The sequence below is a fragment of the Macadamia integrifolia genome, unplaced genomic scaffold (genome assembly GCF_013358625.1).
Source record: "Macadamia integrifolia cultivar HAES 741 unplaced genomic scaffold, SCU_Mint_v3 scaffold_94A, whole genome shotgun sequence".
NCBI classification, from domain to species: domain Eukaryota; kingdom Viridiplantae; phylum Streptophyta; class Magnoliopsida; order Proteales; family Proteaceae; genus Macadamia; species Macadamia integrifolia.
The window spans coordinates 258613-278508 of record NW_024870676.1 but is presented as its reverse complement, the minus strand read 5'-3'; the positions used below and the strand labels follow the sequence as shown (position 1 = coordinate 278508).

The 19896-nt window shown below is 37.6% G+C and overlaps 1 protein-coding gene across 1 annotated transcript in view; it reads left to right on the top strand.

The window, feature by feature from the left end:
* LOC122071779 (vesicle-fusing ATPase-like) overlaps positions 1 to 17723 on the top strand; it is a 30782-nt gene extending 13059 nt beyond the window's left edge. The window contains exons 12-21 of the mRNA XM_042636186.1: positions 6882 to 7015; positions 8824 to 9034; positions 9999 to 10130; positions 10265 to 10325; positions 10426 to 10485; positions 10656 to 10714; positions 10837 to 10924; positions 14743 to 14865; positions 16170 to 16235; positions 17383 to 17723. Of these exons, the coding sequence (XP_042492120.1) occupies positions 6882 to 7015; positions 8824 to 9034; positions 9999 to 10130; positions 10265 to 10325; positions 10426 to 10485; positions 10656 to 10714; positions 10837 to 10924; positions 14743 to 14865; positions 16170 to 16235; positions 17383 to 17529 (1081 nt within the window). The 3' untranslated portion in view covers positions 17530 to 17723. The remainder of the gene's footprint in view (positions 1 to 6881; positions 7016 to 8823; positions 9035 to 9998; positions 10131 to 10264; positions 10326 to 10425; positions 10486 to 10655; positions 10715 to 10836; positions 10925 to 14742; positions 14866 to 16169; positions 16236 to 17382) is intronic.
* Positions 17724 to 19896: the final 2173 nt, after the last annotated feature.

The window sequence follows — 19896 nt, the reverse complement described above, 5'->3', positions numbered from 1 at the left end:
CCCCCCCCCCCCCCCACCCAAAAAAAAAAAAGGTGTAGTTGGAATCTAGAGGTCGCAAGAGTACAAGAGAGCTAGAAAGGAGGTGAGAGTAAAAGGTTGAAGGAGGTGAACAAGAAGAGAAGAAGGAGAAGAAAAGAGAGGTGGTGGTAGAATGACAATATAGACATGAACTCTAACACTCTCCCTCAAGCTGGAGAATAAATGTCATACATTTCCAGCTTGCGCAGAAGAAAGCTGAAATGATGAGGAATGAGCCCTTTAATGAAGATATCTACTAACTGATCACTTGTCCTCGCAAAGAGAGTGTATATGTGGCCAAAGTCAATATTCTCTTTAAGGAAATGTCGGTTCACCTCTATATGTGTTGTCTGGTCATGCTACATAGGATTGTCGGCTATACTTATAGCAACCTTGTTTTCGCAATATAGACGCACAAGTGCCCAAGTATCAAATCCCAACTCTTTGACCAGCTTTCTCAACCACAAAAATTCATATACTCAATGAGCCATTACTTCTATTTCTGCATTTCATTGGGCCACAACTGGCGGTTTTTTATTCCTCCATGGGACCAGGTTACCACCCACAAATGTACAATAGCTTGATGTTAATCATCTGTCAGAAACTGAACCAGCCTAATCGACATCAGAGTAGTCTTCTAACGTCAAATGGCCTTCTGATATAGAACACTAATCTTAAGATTACTGATAATTGTTTGCCCTCATTTTCTATCGGTGGATTTGTGGATACGGTACAAAGCGATGTCCTTCCTCTGAAGGTGTGCCATATTCTTCTCAGTAGACCATGGTTGTTTGATAAGAAAGTACTGAATTGTGGCTATGCAAACACCTACTCTTTCAAAATATGGCAACAAAACCTTTAAGTTTCGTCCTGCTAAAGATCTCTCCGACATTAAGCTCAAGAAGATGGTGTGATCATTCCTCCTCTAACGAGTTGACTTAGATAGCCTCCTTGGTCCTTCTCCAAACTCGACGGAGTCGAGTTTTTTTTTTTTTTCTGAGGAGAGTTGATGTATAAGCACTTGACTGGTTAGACCAGCATGACCGACTTTGGAAACCAAGAGCTAGGAATAATCGATTTAACCTTGGGTTTTGGTCCAACAAGGGTTTGAAGTAATTTATTTAGTAGTTTATTTATTTATGTCTTTTATTCCCAAGATTAGAGATGTTGGACATAGAGTTGGTTTAGTATTTGTTTCTTTTCAGAATTTGTTTCCATTTTAGAGTCTAAGTAGGATTTTTGATTATCTTTAAATACTTGCATGTACCCCACGTGGGACACAAGGTTATTGAATAAGAATTTGAATTCGTTTTTGTGCTTTGAGTGAGTGTGTGATTGTGTGATTCTTCCCCTTCCCCCTTTTTTTGATTTCTTCTCATATTTCTCCTCTCTCTTAATCAGCCCTCCACCAGTTAATGGTGACATGGTGTCAATCGGGACAGTTCCTGGTATTTGGGATAGGTTTGAGCCGGGTGCCAATCCCAATATCGTCCTGTTTAGTTAACGGGACCAAACCTAGATCCCGGTCCTGATTATTAATAGGACGGGACGGTACCAATTCCTAAACGGTTTTAGGCACTATAGAATAGGGATAAGAACTTTAATGGTTCCTAACAAGATGGTTCATTATTAGTGTTGCGGATTTTTCATTATTATTTGATGGTTCATTATTAGTGTTGTGGATTTTTCATTATTATTGGATATAAGGTGTCCCTTACTTTAAAAAGAAAATTAGAATACAAAACCATGATGAATTTCATGGTTTTATTTTTCTTCAAACTCTCTAAGATCACTTGTAAGCTTCTCAAAGTAACAACTATGAATTAATGATGACCAAATAAACCAGTCCCAATATAGTTTTAGTGCTATCACCAAATAAGTTTATAGTAATACTCTAACAGAACTAAAGGTCCATCATCTGGAACTTCCATAAGAGAAAATACACCCAAATACATCAAACTATAGTCATAAAACTTGTGCACTAGAACATGAAATATATCCTTTGAAATGGTATTGGTGGTTCTTGTTCCATCCGGTACTAACTAGTACTTTGGTACTACTACTGTTGGGAATCCGTCCTAGAACTGTCTCATCCCATTTATTATTCGGTACCGAAATCAGATCCCATTATCGTCTTGTTTGTTAAGGAGACAGTCTGGTACCTGGTTTTAGCGGGACAATTTTGGCATGGTTCCGGTTTTGGTCCCAAATTGACACCATTGTGGTGGACTTCAAGTACATGAGGATGTGATATACTACATCCAAGTGCCCACTTTTTGGGGCATGCATAAATTGACTCACCACCCCAATTGCATAGGTAATATCTAAGTGAGAGAGAGAGAGATCAGCTTCCTCACTAGTCTTAGATTCTTCCCTGCTTCAATAAGGGATGGGCTACAATCTTCTCCTAGCTTTTGATTTTGCTCGATAAGAGAGTTTGCTAGTTTAAAATCCAACATTCATGTTTCTCTCAACAAGTTTAGCACAAGCTTCCTTTGACAAATATTTATTCCCTTTTGTGACCAAGACACTTCAATCCCAAAAAGTATTTCAAGGGGACCAAGATCATTGATCTCAAACTGTTGAACAAGGTAAGATTTTAGTTTGTTTATCTCAACCTTGTCATCTTTTGTCATCACAATATCTTCCAAATAGACGATTAGGGTTATGATAGTACCATTACCTTGCCAAGTAACCAATGTGTGGTCAACTTGACTCTGGTATATCCGTTCTTTAAGATAGCCTACTGGAACCTCTCAATCCAAGCTTTTGGGAATTGTTTTAGACAATATAAAGCCAAGGCTGCCCAAATCATTTTGGGAGGGGCTTAGGCTCCTCCCATCTCCCCCCTCCCCCTCTTTCTCCTACTCTTTGTGACAGTGAAGACAAGATTTCCTGGCTCCCCTCTCTTTCTGGTCTATTCACCTCGTCCTCTGCCTAGAATCATGTCCGATCTCCTGCCCTTCTTGTCCCTTGGTGTAAAACCATCTGGTTTAAAGGCCACATCTCTTGCCATAGCTTCACCACTTGGTGTGCCTCTCTAGTTGTCTTCCCACCTGGGCCTTTCTCATCTACCACCACATTCCTGTCCCCCCCTCTCTTGCTGCCTTTGTTGGTATGGTTCGGAAGATGTTGACCATCAATTTTTTCCTTCTCCTCCATCATCTGGATAAAAGTTTCCAGTCGATGCTGGCCCTCCAACTGGAGGCTACTTCCCTTCAGTAGAGAATGGATTTGGGTTGATATGACTTTTGTTGGCTTGACCATTTGCGATGTTGCTGGGAAGCTTGCTTTTTGCGTTACCTTGAACCACCTTTGGATGGAGTGTAACCTTCGTAGATGGACTTCCAACTCTCGCTCGTATGAAAAGATTTGGAATGCCATATATTTCGACGTCTCCACCGAACTTGGTTGCCTTAAAAGGGGCCATATTAGAGATTTCCCTAGGAATAGGCATATTGTTGTTGCCTGGGATCTCCTTGTTTCTATTCTAGATCCCCCCTCCCCCATGATGGTTGTATCCCTGGTTATTTAACCCCCCTCTTTTGTTTCTTATAAAGGTTTATCCCTTGTGGCTTGATGCCTTCCCCCTCTTTCCCCCTGTATATTATTCCCCTTGCGTAACTTATTTGTTTATTCATAAAAAAAAATTCTTTCTTGAGAAGACACACTTTCCCTTCAGTTGAAGGAGATTTGAAGCTTGGGGGAGTATGCATATATACTTCCTCTTCCAAGTCATCATAGAGGAAAGCATTCTTAACATTCAACTGATACAATACCCAATCCTTACTGGCTGCCAATGATAAGAGCATTCTTATCGAATTGTATTTACCCATAGGGTTAAAAGTGTCCTAATAGTCAATTTCATACACCTAACTGTCATTTGGCCACCAACTTGACCTTATACCTCTCAACAATGCCATTAAACTAGTACTTGATTGAGTAGACTCATCCACATCCAACTGGTACTCTCTCCTTGGGAAGATCAACCAGTTTCCAAGTTCAATTCTTCTCAAAAGCCATCATTTCCTCATGAATGGCTTCCTTCCACTTTGGGTCAAACAGGGCCTCAACAACATTCTTGGGAATGGGAGCCAAGGAAAAAGCAATAGAGAAGGCAATACTTGTGGATTAGTACAAGCTCTCTTTCTCTTTCAAATAGCAATGGGAAGATCTAACTCAGAAGGAGGGGAAGGAGCGTTACCTGATTGAGGAAGGTGGATCCAAAAAGGACTCTTGGCAGTCTTTTTTCCCTTTCTTTTGTAAACAAGTAACTCCTTCTCATTACTAGATCCCCTTGAATGATCGAGAACATCAACAACATCAACACCGTCCACCTCTTTGTATTTCCCAACATCAAGCATAAAGAGGAATAGGCAAAGGTGGAAGAAAAAGGGGTGACATTGGAAGCATTTTCACTCCCACTATTCTCCCTCTGAAGAGGGTGTTGATGAGGAGCAAAAAAAGGCACATATTCAAAGGTGACATCTTTGGAGAGAAGTTGCCTTCGGGAAGAAGGATGATAGCACTTATAGCCTTTGGTAGTGGGGGAATACATGAGGAAAAGGCATTTGAGGGTCTTAGGGTCATGTTTAGTCCGAGCAGACTTATTGACTTGAACATAACATACACATCCATACACCTTGGGAGGAAGAGAGAATGCAGAGGCTTGAGGGGACAAAATGTCCAAGGGTGTTTTGGAACCAAGGAGCTTAGTGGACATACGATTGATTAGGAAGGCAATAGTATATGGCAAACTTAGGAACATGAAGAACAAAGTCAAGGGATATAGAAGAAGTAACATGAACATTGCCCGTACCAAAAATAGAATAAGGGAAACCATCATCGACCCTAACCTTTCCCCTATTAGAATATACAGAATAGGAATCATAACATTGAGACATACCAATCGTATGGTCAATGGATTCAGAGTCAATGACCTAAGAAGAGGCAGTGGAAGGAGCAGCTTTAGGGATCTGCAAGGTGGTAGCTGCAGAATCTGGCACTGTAGGTGTAGAATATCTACGCAACTGTGACATAACCTTACGAAATGCTGCAATATCCTCCTGTGTGAGAGAACTAGAGTCTATCTGTAGTCTAGATGGATATCCCATAGTTGCAGCCTCAATTATTAGTTATCACAATGTGTGCTCTAGCTTCCCCTCTCCTACCACCACGCGTACCAGTAGGTTTGCCACGTATACTTGGGGGATGGCCATGAAGCACCACTGTGCTCAGATTTCCCATGGTGATCACATCTGAACCCATCTCTTTCATCCCCACGGGGTGGCCCTTGGCCTCTTTCTCCACCACGCCAATCTCTATGGGAGCTAGAAGTAAGAGCTTCCACAGGTCCATTGACCTCAGAGATAATGTAGGAACACATGTAGAAAGTGGGGATGACACCCAAGCCACATGGGGAGTAGACACTCTATCGAATTACTCAGAAAAAAATTCCAGCAAAGAGAACAAACACACAACTCAAAGAGATTCAAATACACTCTTCAAGGTGTAGTAACATCTCATAACAACTCAAGAGGTCCAAACAATATGGCTCACCAACACAAGGAAGCACAACATTTCAAGATCAAAAAAGGGCAAAAATAGTGCTGGCAGTACCTTTCAAACAAGGGAGAATTCAGTTGTGGTCCAACAACTCTTGTCTTCATTAGCTGAGACTATGGGGGGGATTGGGGGAAGAACCTTGATGGGGGCTGTAATTTATTGATTTGAGTTCCAACCATCTGCTTCTTCACATGAAACCTCCTCTTGATGTTTCTATGATCCTCATCCAAGCTCATGGCATGATTTCTTTAAACTTTTCACATTGTAGCCTTTTCCTTGGAACCCCTTTGTAACCTAGGGTTCTGAAGAGAGGAAATGAGAGCGGAGGCCTTGTAGCATGACTCTCAAAACCAGCACTGTGGGCTTTGATACCAAATTGGGTTCTAGAGGTTGCAAGAGAACAAGAGAGCAAGAACGGAGGTGAGTAGAAGGTTGAAGGAGGGGAAGAAAAGAGAAAGGTGGTAGTAAAATGATGATGGATAGAATAATCTTCTCTCGTTTATACTGAATCCCCTAGCCATTAAGAGAAATTTCATCCTTGACCCCCATGCTAATATAAGATATCCAAGGGAGGTAAAGGGGTAAAAAAGTAAAGACACATTACGACATAATAATCCTAATCCTAAAGTACCCTTACACAACAACATCCAAAACCTTATCCCAACTTAACGGGGTTGGTTACACGGAGATTCCAAGCAAGGACGAGCGCAAGGATCCATGCAAAAAAATTGATGGGTTATGGCTAATTATAAAGTACCCTTACACATGAACTCTAATAGGTATAAGTTGAGGTACCAATAATGTTGTATTAATGCTTTTTGTGGGGCTCCATCCTTTCCAAATGATATTAAGAAACTTTCTTTTGTGCTTGGCAAGGAAAGTTTTGTGGGAGGGTGTGAGAGCCATACATCTAAACAAAAATTGGTACTGATTTATTTATTAAACGTAGTTGATCTTATTGGATCACAACATATGCTTGGTTACATATTTAAAACAAGGCAATTATGGGAATCATAATGGTTATTTGCCTACTGTTCTGTGAAAATGGTTATGAATACTATTTTTTTTTTTTTTGAGTAAGCCTGTACTACATAAAAGGGAAGGAGTAAAGTAATCAGTTGTAGAAACTGCAGAAATATTTATTTTCTTCTTCCAATTGAATTTCTTACCTAGCCAAAAAACTCTTTACTCTGTAGTAAACTTGCTTCTGTGGAATTTCTTTATATGCCAAATCATTTTGTTAGATGCTCCATCTTCTACATTCATTTTTTTATATTATTTGATTATTCGGTTTGTAGACCTGGACGTTTGGAGGTTCATGTTGAAATAAGCCTTCCTGATGAGGCTGGTCGTTTACAAATTCTTCAAATTCATACAAACAAGATGAAAGAGAACTCCTTCATTGCTCCAGACGTGGACCTTCAAGAGCTTGGTATGAGCTTTGGGAGTTTATTATACCACGTCCTTTTTATTTATGACTTTATCATGCCTGTGCCCTTTATGATATTGTATGTTCTTGGACAGTTGGTAAATTTTTTTCAACTTTTTGTTGTAAGTTTTGCATCTCTTTTGTGCAAGAAATGCATAGAGAAATCCCTATACTGGCTAGTTTAGTCAGATACTCACTTCCAGTATTTCTTCTACAGACCAAAGCCCTTTATATCTTCTTATGAAAAGGTTCTGACTACTTGATGCAGCAACACTACGATGGATCGACTCAAGCCTGCTCCAGAACCCGGACCAAGACCCATATCCAGTTTGGGTTCCAAGTTACTAATTTGGATTCCAAGTTTAATAGAATATTTAGGATTTTATTTTTTTATTTGAGAATATTTGTTTCCTATTTGAGTCCTTAGTTTCTTTATTTTGTTAACTTAGGTGTAGGAGATTTTATTTCTATCTTAGTTTTTGATTTTTAGTTAGAAGGTTTTTAATTTTATTTTATTATATATTGGGCATGTAACCAAGGCATAAAACAGTTGATTAATGAAGAAAATAAAGTGATTGTGAACCCCCCCTCCTACGTGGCTGTCTTCTTCCCCCTCTCTTCTTCTTTTCTTTTTCTTCTCCTCTTCCCTGTGATCTCCCTTTTCTCCTTTCTTCTCTTTCTATTTTCTTCTTCTTCTTTTCTCTTCCTTTTCTGGTTTGTATTTCCTTTCTCTGTTTCTGGGCGGTAGTTGCAGTCCCAAACAAAGGGATCGATCTCCCTCATTCTTGATCTGCTTGGACTGAGATTTTAGTAGAGGGTTTTCCTTCCCTAGGCGACCCTAGTCCTAGAATCTCATCTCCAGAGGGTCGTTCTATCAAGAGGTTTGAGACTTGGTTCAGATCTGGTTCTGTGCCTTGCGTTGGATTCAGTTGCAGGTGAAGTTAGTTGCTGTTGGCGGAGTTCATCCCTACCACTGACTTGGGCATCTGATAGGGTGGGAAGCTTCGACCTTATTCTTGAATTCACAGGACCAGTAGAAGAGCCCTTGAAGGGGTTAGTGGACTCGAACCAGAATTGCCTCTCGCCTCCATTATTGAGTGCAAGGTTGAAGACAACCTAAAACCAGGATTTCTGGTCGTGGGTTTGTACTCACAAATCTTTTCCAAAGTTGCCCTTACCTTTGTTTACCCCATTATCCTTTACTTCTGTTGCTGCCTAGTTTATCCCCACTAAATATTTATTGATTCCCTCTAAGTCCCATCTCCCAAATAGCTCATAAATAATATGTTTATTTACAGCTCTGCCATTCACCTTTATAATTACTGTTTATTTACAAAACTGCCATTGATTCTGATATTTGTCCTCATTTAATTGGGCCCACATCCAATTGGCATGGTTCTCTTGGGGCCCGCCGGGCCCTCATTACTACTACTTCATGACCCGCCACAAGAAAATATTTCTATAAAGAAATAAATTTTTTTCTTTGGTTAGTCATTATCTAGACCATCTTTTTGAAGATGCTAGGGAAGTGATTAGAGTTAAAAATGGATTAGGTGATGCTTTTTTGTATTCCTGCTATTGCCTTTAGTTCAGTCATTTGTTGAACTGGGTTCAACATTTGTGAATTTTAGTATTGGATGATATAAATCAGTTTTGGATATATCCTTTCATATAGCTTGGGAAATGAACCTTGTGATTTGTATGCTTGGTTGATTTTACTATACCAACTGTGATTGCAATTATGAGAACTACTAGGCATAATTTGAGGGCACTAACTCATTCAATCTCTCAAACTGTTTATCTGGATAAAGCTGCCCGGACTAAGAACTACAGTGGAGCCGAACTTGAAGGTGTTGTAAAAAGTGCAGTATCATTTGCTTTGAATCGGCAACTGAGCCTAGACGATCTTACTAAGCCAGTCGATGAGGAGAGTATAAAAGTAACCATGGATGATTTTCTTTATGCAATTCAAGAAATTCGTCCTGCATTTGGAGCCTCCACAGATGACCTTGAACGCCGCAGGTAATTTTTGTTTGCACAGTGAAAAAATGCACTTGTTTTTTCAATTAATAAATAAGTTGACATGTTGAGAGTTAGCTTAGCTAGACTAACGTAGTGAAAGATTGAAAGTGATCCTTGTGGGTAGAGGTGCAAAGTGATGGTAAGGGAAAATGAGTAACCTTGCAAATGTTACATAAAATTTGATTGTGTATTTCTTGGTTTCAGATTTTTGAATTATATTTAGTTTGGACAGTTTTATCATGTCAAGGCTTTCAATGTTGATATTGATGTGATAAAAAAATGGTAAATTGTTCAAAATTCTGCTGGAAATTTCGAAGAGTGTAAAATTTTCTGCTTCAAGGTAAATGGGTGGAAAACATGGAGTTTTTTTTCTGAAACTTCAGGAAATGTTACTATGAATTTGATCACAGTACGAAAATTGAACATCATATAGTTCCAGGATGGCATCCAGCCAAGTATATTACTGTGAAGTCCCTCAGAGCTGAAGAGAGCAGTATTAGTGTGGATCATATGGAATCCGGATACAATTAACTTTGAGACCTAACCTAAATTAATTTGATATTTACTTTTCGGGTTTTTAAATCTATGAATATCATTTGATCACATCATTTGTAGGAAAACATGGAAAAGATAGTTAGATCTAAGTTATATTAATATTATATCTGAATATTAATAGTTTGGTAATCAACTTTTTGAATTATAATTTTATGTTTATTTGAGTAGATTTTTCTGCATTATAGTGTTTTTTTTTTCTCCTTATCAAAATATAAGATGGCCCAGGAGGAAGGAGGTCAATGTCATTTGCTGCTAGCATGGCATGAAATTTCATTCTTGCCACTGGGCAGACCAGCTTTCTTATTTAGACACTTTGAGTTATCCCTCTTCTCCCCCCACCTAACCCCAAAAAAAGAATAACTCTTATTTAGATGCCATGTATACCTTATGTCATTTCAATGTATTGCAGACTTAATGGCATGGTGGACTGTGGTCAACGGCACAAGCACCTCTATGAAAGAGCTATGCTGATAGTGGAGCAAGTTAAAGTGAGCGAAGGAAGCCCACTTATTACTTGCCTACTTGAAGGCCCAAGTGGCAGGTAGGTCTGATCATTAACAGGGACAATTTTGTTGATTTAATAGAAATTTTGGATCATGGGTGTTACATTTTTTTATTTTTTTTTATTTTTTATATTTGGTATTATTGTTATTCTAAAAAAATTGTCATGGACAGTGGAAAGACTGCACTGGCAGCTACTATTGGTATTGACAGTGATTTTCCCTTTGTCAAGATAGTAAGTCCTTCCCATTTCTGATATTATGTAATACTTCCTATGGATTTTACTTTTTTTTTTTCTTCTTTTTCTAACTTTTCCCTTATTTCTTTGACTTCAGATTTCAGCAGAAACAATGATTGGTCTTAGTGAAAGCAGTAAATGTGCTCAAATTGTCAAGGTCTGTTGAAAATACATTATGAACCCCACTTGAGGAATCCTAATTACTTATCTGAAACATATCTTACTTAGTGTTTTAGGATAAGTGAGATATCTTATTTTTGAACTATAACAATTTTATCCACAATTTTTTAGGAGAAATAAAACATCCATTTATATGTCCTCTTACAGGTATTTGAGGATGCTTACAAGTCACCATTAAGCATCATTATCCTTGATGACATTGAAAGGTCAAACAGTTGATTGGAATCTTATATGGCCTAAGAGTGTTTCTTCTTACTTCACACCCCCTGCCCTTTTTTTTTTTTTTAATGGTGAACTTATTTATATTCAATGGTAATATCAAGTGCAGGTTACTGGAATATGTTGCAATTGGACCTCGATTTTCAAATTTGATATGCCAGACATTGTTGGTTCTTCTGAAGCGACCTCCTCCAAAGGTTCTGCCTCTTGTCTTCTTTCTTTATTGCTGATCCTAAAGGGGAAAGGAAAAAGAGGGGGAAAAAAAGGAACTTAAAGATAATTGAAAGATAAACTGTGGTAGTTCTGAGGCTTTCTGTGCTTGGGGGAAGTGTTATAAACCATCTTAGCTACACGATGTTCCTTATGCCTGCATTGCTTATGTGGATTTCATTGGTACAAGCACCTCTTTAATTCTTAGTCAGAGGCAAGGTTTAAGATCTCACTCTCGCCCCCCCCCCCCATGTCGCTGATTAAAAAAAAAGAGATCTCGATCTTGCCGAGATCATGTATTTTTTTGCGGTCGACTCGGTGGTTGGTCTTGTGGTCATATGGTCTTTGTAGTCCCCGAAATTGGGTATTTAGCTTGTTTTAGGACTTTTAAACACAATAGAAACATCAGTTTTTTAAAAATCAAACTTAAAATGGTAGTTTGACTTTGTACCCTATGTAAGTAGTCTTCGACTCTTCGGACCATAGGCTAGTACGCTCTATTCCACAATCCACATGCTACAATCAACACATGACACACCATAATCATAAGAATTTAAAAGATATCATAGATAATTACTTAATTGATTAACAATTAACATTGATGACTGATGAGTCACATTAACATACATTGAAAATTGGAAATGACATAAGATAAGCTACATAACAACATAAGGTCATTATGCATCATTTATTTAAACAGAAAAATGAAAAAAAAAAAAAATTAAAAACAAGAAAAATTTATTTCCCTCCATGAATCCATAGATTAGTGATATGCATCACATAAATTAAAATAAAAAATAAAATAAAACAATGTAAACCAACATGTATTAATGATGTTTCCATGAAAAAATGGGTTTGAGAAGATTTTTTACATCTAAAATGGTTTTTGAGAAGAAAAGTAACGCCAAATGTGGATGAAGAGGTAATATTCTCTACTCCTCCAGCTTCAATGAGTGTAGGAATGGAGATCCTCAAGCAAAAGCACTAAAATTCTTGCTCCTTGGTGTTTTTTCTTCAAAAAAGTAGAGAGAGAGAGAGAGAGGCAAGATCTTGGTGAGATTTCATCGAGATTTGGTGAGATTTCGGAGGTTTTCTTACTTCACTCTTGTAAGGAGGACGATTTGGTCACACTTTGATCAATGTTACTGCAATATTTTGAGTTATATAATGATGCCGTGCATTAGACATTAATCCATTATGGAGGCCTATGCGTAAGCTTGGGAGGCCCATAAGGTGCTTGTGGCAGTCCAATGGGCTGAGATTGACCTTTGTGTAATTATATTGTAGGTTGGTCTTTTATTTTTTTGAGTTTCATTGTAATGAGCATATTTGTCATAGTGCTAGGCGACCTAAGGTGTTAGAGGGGGTTAAAAACTAATGAGACACCAAGAAGGAAGTTAGATGCTGCCTAGGCCACCAAGGGACCCCTCTAAAAAAGTAGCTTGGACGCGACCCCTTGACAACTATGGTAATGAGACTAATTTATAAGCCCATAATGTGGGAATAAATTGAGTAGTTAGTTCACGGGATTAGTAGGTAAGCCAAGTGTTTGAGTTAGATTAGAATATTTAATAGCTAAATAGAGTTTTGTTTTGAGTTTATTACTTTATTGAGTGTTTGTGTGATTTGGAGTCCTTTTATGAGTCCATTTAAGAATTTTAGAAAGTGTTTATATATGCAATACACCCCATCAATTAGAGATGATTTGAGTAAAGAATGAGTGTTTTAAAGAGTTTTGGTGTTGTTGAGCAGTGCATACGGGATTGTTATCCCAAATCTGATTTCTTCTCTTATTTTCTGTTCTGTCCTCTTTTTTTTTTTTTTCACCCACGAAGATCGATCTCATCTCTTTTCCCTCTCCTTCCATCGATCTGATTTCTTCCCTTAACAGAGCAATTGCTTCTTTTATCTCAGTTCTGATCATAGATTTTATCATTGGGCCTGCTTGCATATGAGATCCATAATCTGGATTTTCAAATTGCATTTATTGGTGTTAAAGCTGAACTGGACATGGATATTTATGTCTTCAAGACCAGAGTTCGTTTGCTCAACAAAAAACTGTTATCCTACTATTTCATCTCATTGTCTGTGATGAAGATGTCTATCAAAGACCAATGAACCTTATCGAATTCACAATTTCCCAATATTGTGATGGTGCCTATTGTGAGATATTTGAATCTTCTTAATGCATCATTAAAGTTGTCAGCACTGGTTGGAAGAGAGAAAAGGTATTTGCGCATCCTAAAGCCTTCTCATTTATGATAGACGTTTGTTTTGAAAGGATAGGTTGGTGAGATATGCTTAAGAGTCAAAGGAGGTGAAACCAACAATGCAGCCATAGAAAGAGCCAAAACGGTCAACACAAGAGAGGATTCCTCTAATGAGGGACAACAAGGAACGGCAAAGGGAGACTGGATGATTATTATGGGTGAAGTAACAATAGAATCCACTACAACGGAGGATGTTCAACATATTGACTTTGTTATTCTCCACATATTTCAAGACACAGATGCAACATCGAAGCTTTATATTTTGGATTTTGTTCAAGTTCTATATAAGAAACTGTAAACACCCGTTAAAGTGTTCTTATTCCTACAGTTCTATAGGACTACAAGTTTTTCTTAGCACTAGGGGAATTGATGCAGTTGCATTGGACATTAATCCAGCATGAGGCATATGCACAAGCTTGGGATGCCCATAAGGTACTTCTTGTAGTCCAATGGGCTCAAATTGATCTTTGATAATTATATTAGAGGTTGGGCTTTTTATTTTTTTGGGTTTCATTGTAATGGACCTAATTTATAAGCCTATAAAGTGGGGATAAAATTAATACATGGGATTAATAGTTGAGTGTTTGAGTTGGATTAGGATACTTAATAGATATATAGAGTTCTGTTTTGAGTTTATTTACTTTATTGAGTGTTCTTTTCATGAGTCAATTTAGGAATTTTAGATCTTTTTATTTGTAATACACCCCCATCAGGTAGAGATGATTTGAGTAAAGAATATGAGTTTTATCTTTTTAATGAATTTTGGTGCTGTTGAGCAATGCATACATGATTGGTATCCCAAACCTGATTTCTTCTCTTCTTCTCTTTTCTCTCTCCCATGAAGATCGTTCTCATCACTTTTCTCTCCCCTTCCATTGATCCGATTTCTTCCCGACTGTGCCTTTGCTTCTCTTATCTCAGATCTGATTCTGGATTTGATCACCGGGCCTGCTTGCGTATGAGATATAAAATCTGGATTTTCAGATTGCATAATATTATTTCCATGACAGGATGGATAATTTTGTTGAAATTCTCTCACTTCCTTATTTTACTGCTTTGACTTAGATGTGTCTTCCCAATGGAGTGATTGCCCCATCCCTCTTCTGGGGCAACCCATTGCTTTCACTTTTGCAGGTGAAATCAATCTAATTTTGCTACTGTGGAAGGCGGAAATGCCAACAAATAACCATGCATGAAGTTTGAGTCACTTCTGTGGCATCAATTTCTTGATTAGATCAATTCCTGATTTAAATTTGTTATTTTTAACATAAAGCTTACTTCCACTTATTTTTCAAGTTGTTTACCCTTAATCTTGCTGATCTTGCATGTGGTTGGTCCTCTTAAAACCATATGTAGTTGATCTGGTTCTTGATATCAACTAATATTGAAGCTGTACTTGATGTAATTTGCTTATATGGTTCTATGTGAGGTCGGTTGCAGTTTTTGATATTTTGAGTACTGATTCTGTTGACCATGTGGTTTTATATGTAGACCAACTCATGAGAAAATTTGTTCTGTTTTTGCTTTGTTGGCAGGGGAAAAACATGTTGGTGATGGGGACAACTAGTGAGGTGGATTTCCTGGATTCAGTTGGTTTCTGTGATGCCTTCTCAGTCACTTACAATGTTCCAACACTGAAGGCAGAAGATGCCAAAAAGGTAAATTTCATCGTATTTTTTAGCAATCCCAATTAATTGCTTTGTTAAATAAGTTCTAAGAAATTTTTTTCCATGCCTTTGTGGTAAAAGTTTGTGAAAAAAGTTAAAGAAACTAACAATGAAGAGAACTATGTGGACATTTCTATAAAATTTGATACAACTATCTCTAAGTTTGGTATCCATTTGTCTCCTCGACGTTTGGCAAGTTTGAGCGATTTCGTATAGTTTGGATCCTCTAAAGAATTAGTCTTTTTCTTAATGTTGCATGAATCATCTATCTTCATATGTATTTATGTCATGTCTTTCTAACAGGAAAAAGTTTTCTAGTCTTGTTTTCCAAGAAGGGATCCTTAAGGTTGCTTCCAGGGAATTTTTCTTATGATGAAATTTCAGAGAAAGATAGAGTAGTTAGTTCAGTATTTATCATTCTATCTTGATTAAGGGGAAAATGTATTCATCACTTGGGATACCAGGGCAGTATGGTCGATTTATAGGTCTGTACCTAATAGCAATCATTATTTTGAGGCAGTTTTGATGTCTTCATGTGCATGTGTACTGTGTCTTTCCAAATGGGAAGGAGCTTTCTATTGTTTTCTGAGTAGGGATCCTCACTATCAATGTTCAAGTATAAAATCTTAATGCATGTGTATTCACAATAAATAGTTTGGCTTTCTGGAAGTTATTGTGTCTGCTTTTGGGAGATAATAATAATGTCACCTTTGTACTGGGATTTTGGCCTCAGTCATTTCATAGTTTGAATTGCATAACTTCAATCTTCTACTGTTATGAATATAATATAAATTATTATTGTCCAAGTGCTTTTTAGGAAGTAACATTTTGTTTGATATGTTTTAGGTCCCAGTTAAATTTATTCTTTCATGGAGAGAGAAAAACTATTTTAGGGGTATTTTTCCAATAGTTAGGCAGCTCTCTCTATGGAATGCTATTTTTGGGGTATTCCTCCTGTAGTGTTTAGTCATCAATCTTTATGGAATGCTGGATTTTTCCAATTCATGAAGGAAAATGGTTTACTTTTGATGGTTGCACTTTCTGAGATCAATTGTGCTGTAAGATTCCAGAGGGATTAGCAGAGTTGGTGTTGTAATTTCTAACTATTTCTCTATGGTTTCCTTATATTTGGGGTTGAGTGACCATTTGGTTGAAGATCATAGTTCCTTCTCCCCTCCAGTTGCATGGAATTCTACTTCCAAGTTTAATATTCTATTCATATTCTTAGAAAGCTTCTATATTTTTTTGTTGAAGTCGCATTTTTTGCTTACATGGTTCCTATCTCTTCTCCACAGGTTCTAGAACAGCTAAACGTTTTTTCACCAGATGATATTGATGCTGCCGCAGAGGCCTTGAAGGATGTAAGCTCAATTTCATTTATGTTTCAGATCTCTTCATTCATTTATTTAGTAACCATTTTTTTTGGTGTACTTCCTCTTTGGATGCTATGTAGACGGAAACAATGCTTAGGCCCTGTTTGGTTTGATGTGAAGTGAAATAAAATTCTCATCGGCAAAGGGAATTGAAGTGAAATGAAAAGAAACTATAAAAAAAATTTCAATAGGGTATTGGGTTGGAAGTGAAGTTGATGCAAAGTGGTATTTGAAATGTGGGGACCATAAATAGAGAAAGTAGGTAATGAATAATGTATTTATGCAGAATTGGAAAATAGATGTTTTAAGTAATACCTGACAAGGAAAAAAAGTGTGGCATACAAAAAAATTAATTACAATCAAACACATGGAAATTGATTTTCAATGTAAAATGTGTTGATTTTGTCCCACTTTTGGTTGTATTCACTCTCTCACTTCCGTTGACTTGTCTCATTTGCTTTACCAATGAAAATTTTATTTCACTTCACTTCAAATCTAACCAAACAGAGCCTTATTGACCCTAAATAAAGGGGATTTACAGTTTCCCCACCCCTTACTAGGGCCATTATGAATAGGAACAACTTATATGGTAGTAATGGTGAATGAAACTGAAATGAATTGTTTCAGCATTTTATATGATATTTGGTGACATTTTGCTTGCAATTTTTCTTTTTATTTTATCTTTTATCTATAAGCTTATTAAGCTTTCACTTTCAGAAAAACAGATAAAAGTGTCTCATAAAACTTCTGCAATTCCTTTGATGAATGCCTCAGGTGACATAATTCAGGGATGTGATCCAATTCATATGGGATACATTTTTTGTAGCATGTTTTTGGAAAAAAAAAATTTGTTTTGCAATTAAATATTATTAGTCTCTCTATTAGTTTGAAAATGGAGTACAAAATCCTCACCCAGCTATCCTGCATGGCGGCCAATTAGGATGCAGTATTTAACCTGACATTTAATGGGTTGTTCATTACAGGGTTACCTTTTATGTACTAGCCGACTTCTGTACGACATTTTCTGTATATAAATTGATTTTAATAAGATTGGTGCGTTTTGGTTAAAAGCATGGGGTTGACGTGGGAATATCGTTCTCCTCACTTAATAAATTTGTATTCTTCCTTGTTTCAGATGCCAATCAAGAAGCTTTACATGATAATCGAAATGGCTGCTCAAGGTGAGCAAGGTGGGGCTGCAGAGGCTATTTACTCTGGTAAGGAGAAGATTGGCATCAGTCATTTCTTCGATTGCTTGGGGGATGTTGTCCGCCCTTATTAGTGCACGTGTTATATTGTACAGCCAAAAGAGTTGTATTACCATTGCAGTATCACAGTTTTGTTTCCTATATACATAACAACCTTGCTCCCTTCTTCCGCTAAAGTTTTCTGTTTCTATCTACCGAGCAGTTTTTAGAGTCCTCGGTACTTTTACTGTTGGTTCTATATTGTTATGATTGGTTGCTTTCTTTCCAAGTACCTGGAGAACCCCCCCCCCTTCATGTTTCTGTTAAAACTAGTTTGCATGTGTATGTCATCTTCCTGGCGGAGTGCAGATTACTTCCAGTAACAACTTCTTGTAGCCAGCCTTTCACTACTGTTAACAAGCAAGGGAAAAAGGGAAAATCACCTGAGGGGCAGCCATACTGCGGTTGGATCTAGTGGCATTAAGATTTAGTATTTTTTTCCTGTCCTCCCACTGGATAGAAGCTATGGTTAAGATGAAAAGGGATCATTTGATTATTGAGCTTTCAGATGGAGAAGGAAATATAACCTGATTGAGAAGTTGGACTTTTCGAAGGGCACTCTCTACGGATGATACAAATAGCGATGGGGTTGGATGGGTTGATGCTATTCATTCGATACCATGGAAAAAGCTGTTCATGTAGAAATGGAAATCTAAAACGATGTAGAAAGGAATAGAAATCGTAAATAAACAATCATACAATGTAACACATGGATTTTCATGGTTTGACAAGATTATTTACATCCACTTTCAGATGAGATCTACTTCATTATCAATGGAGAATAATGTTATAGGCTCTTAACCCCTTTTTTTGATTATAGGGAAAACTATCTTGCAACATATATGTGGTGGAACCTTTTACAAACACGTACTCCTGAAATACCTATGTAGCCTTAAAAAAAATATATCGTGTTGTCCCCAACCTCTGCTATGAATTCACCAGTTCTTCTAAGCCTTAATAACAAAGATAACGCTCATGGTGGGCCGATTCTTAGGGACAGCGAGGCCTCACGCTCTATGGCCTCTTAATGGTTCTTCGGAATCAGCCCGAAAATTCAAGTGACAATACAATGTACCCCAACAGTTTAAAGCTCCAAAGCCTCTGATATGCATAGATTTGTGTATGCATATCGTGGTTTAGATTTTGGCTTTCTGGACAATAGCACACATGAATCCTAAAGCATGTGAATGAAACCTGACAATTGTATTATTGATAGTAATGGCTATAGAAGCTCGGGTTCTTTTCATCCCTTCTTGTAGTGAAATCTCTCATTGTCAACAACAACTATCCAGTGCAATTGGTGAACTATGACGTGCAAAAATCCCATGCTCACCAGGAGGTCTCAAGGAGATTGGACAGTTAGTGAGCTGTGGTATGCAAAAATTTCATGCTCACCAGGAGATCTCAAGTTCGAGTCTCCTAGCTGTTACCTACTTCCCTTCATAGCTATTAGAGAAAAAAAACCTCTCCTTGTCAACATACTAAAAAATGTTCAAACAGTGCATTTGTTATTTGAAAAATTGTAGCATAAAGCTTTTGATCTTCAGTTGATGTTTAAATATGAATTAGAATATTTTTAAAGATTACCTTCAACCTCAGGTTGAGTCGGCAATTATCAACCTCTAGAAACTAGAATTTGAGTTTGAAATTAAAGGCTTCAGGCATTGCGACAAACCAACAGTTATCATTTGAAATCTAAAAATATGAAGGTCAAATATTTTGGTGAAATAATATAGAAAATGAAAAGGTTCTGCACGACTTTGGAGACCAATGTACGCACTAGCATTCTTTTTCTCTTGGGGGAAAATTGTGGTGATCTAAGAGATATGAAAGTGACCCGGTTGCATGGTCATGTGTCAGTGTGCAGATCAATGGGAGACTAGTGGAGGCATTTTTAATGCTTTTTTTTTTTTGGGGGGGGGGGGGGGCCGAGAAAATAATCCTCTTTTTTTCTCATCCCTGTTTTTCCTTGTTTTGCTACCTATAGAACGCGACAAGTGGACAACTTTAAGACCAACGCACCGGATGTAATAATCCTCACCCAATCTTGACCGTTGGTCTCCTTGTTGTCCACGTGTCGCATTCTGCAGGTAGCAAAACAAGGAAAAACAGGGATGAGAAAAATAGAGGATTTTGATCTGAGGGGCCGAGGGAGATAGGCAGTCTTTTCGTGTCTATTTTTGTTTAGGCATAAACACAAGTTAGTGTGTAGCTTTCTTTTTCTTAAAAGTTGACTACACAATAAATAGGTTTGACTTTGTTTTACACTTACTTAAGAAAATATGTAAGATTATACAAGAAAGATTATTTTTTTTGGCTCTCTCTTCAGCCCTATGTCTCTTATCCCTAGGAGGTCTTCCTCCACTAGCAGGTTTTTTCTGGAAAACTCCATCTATTTTTGG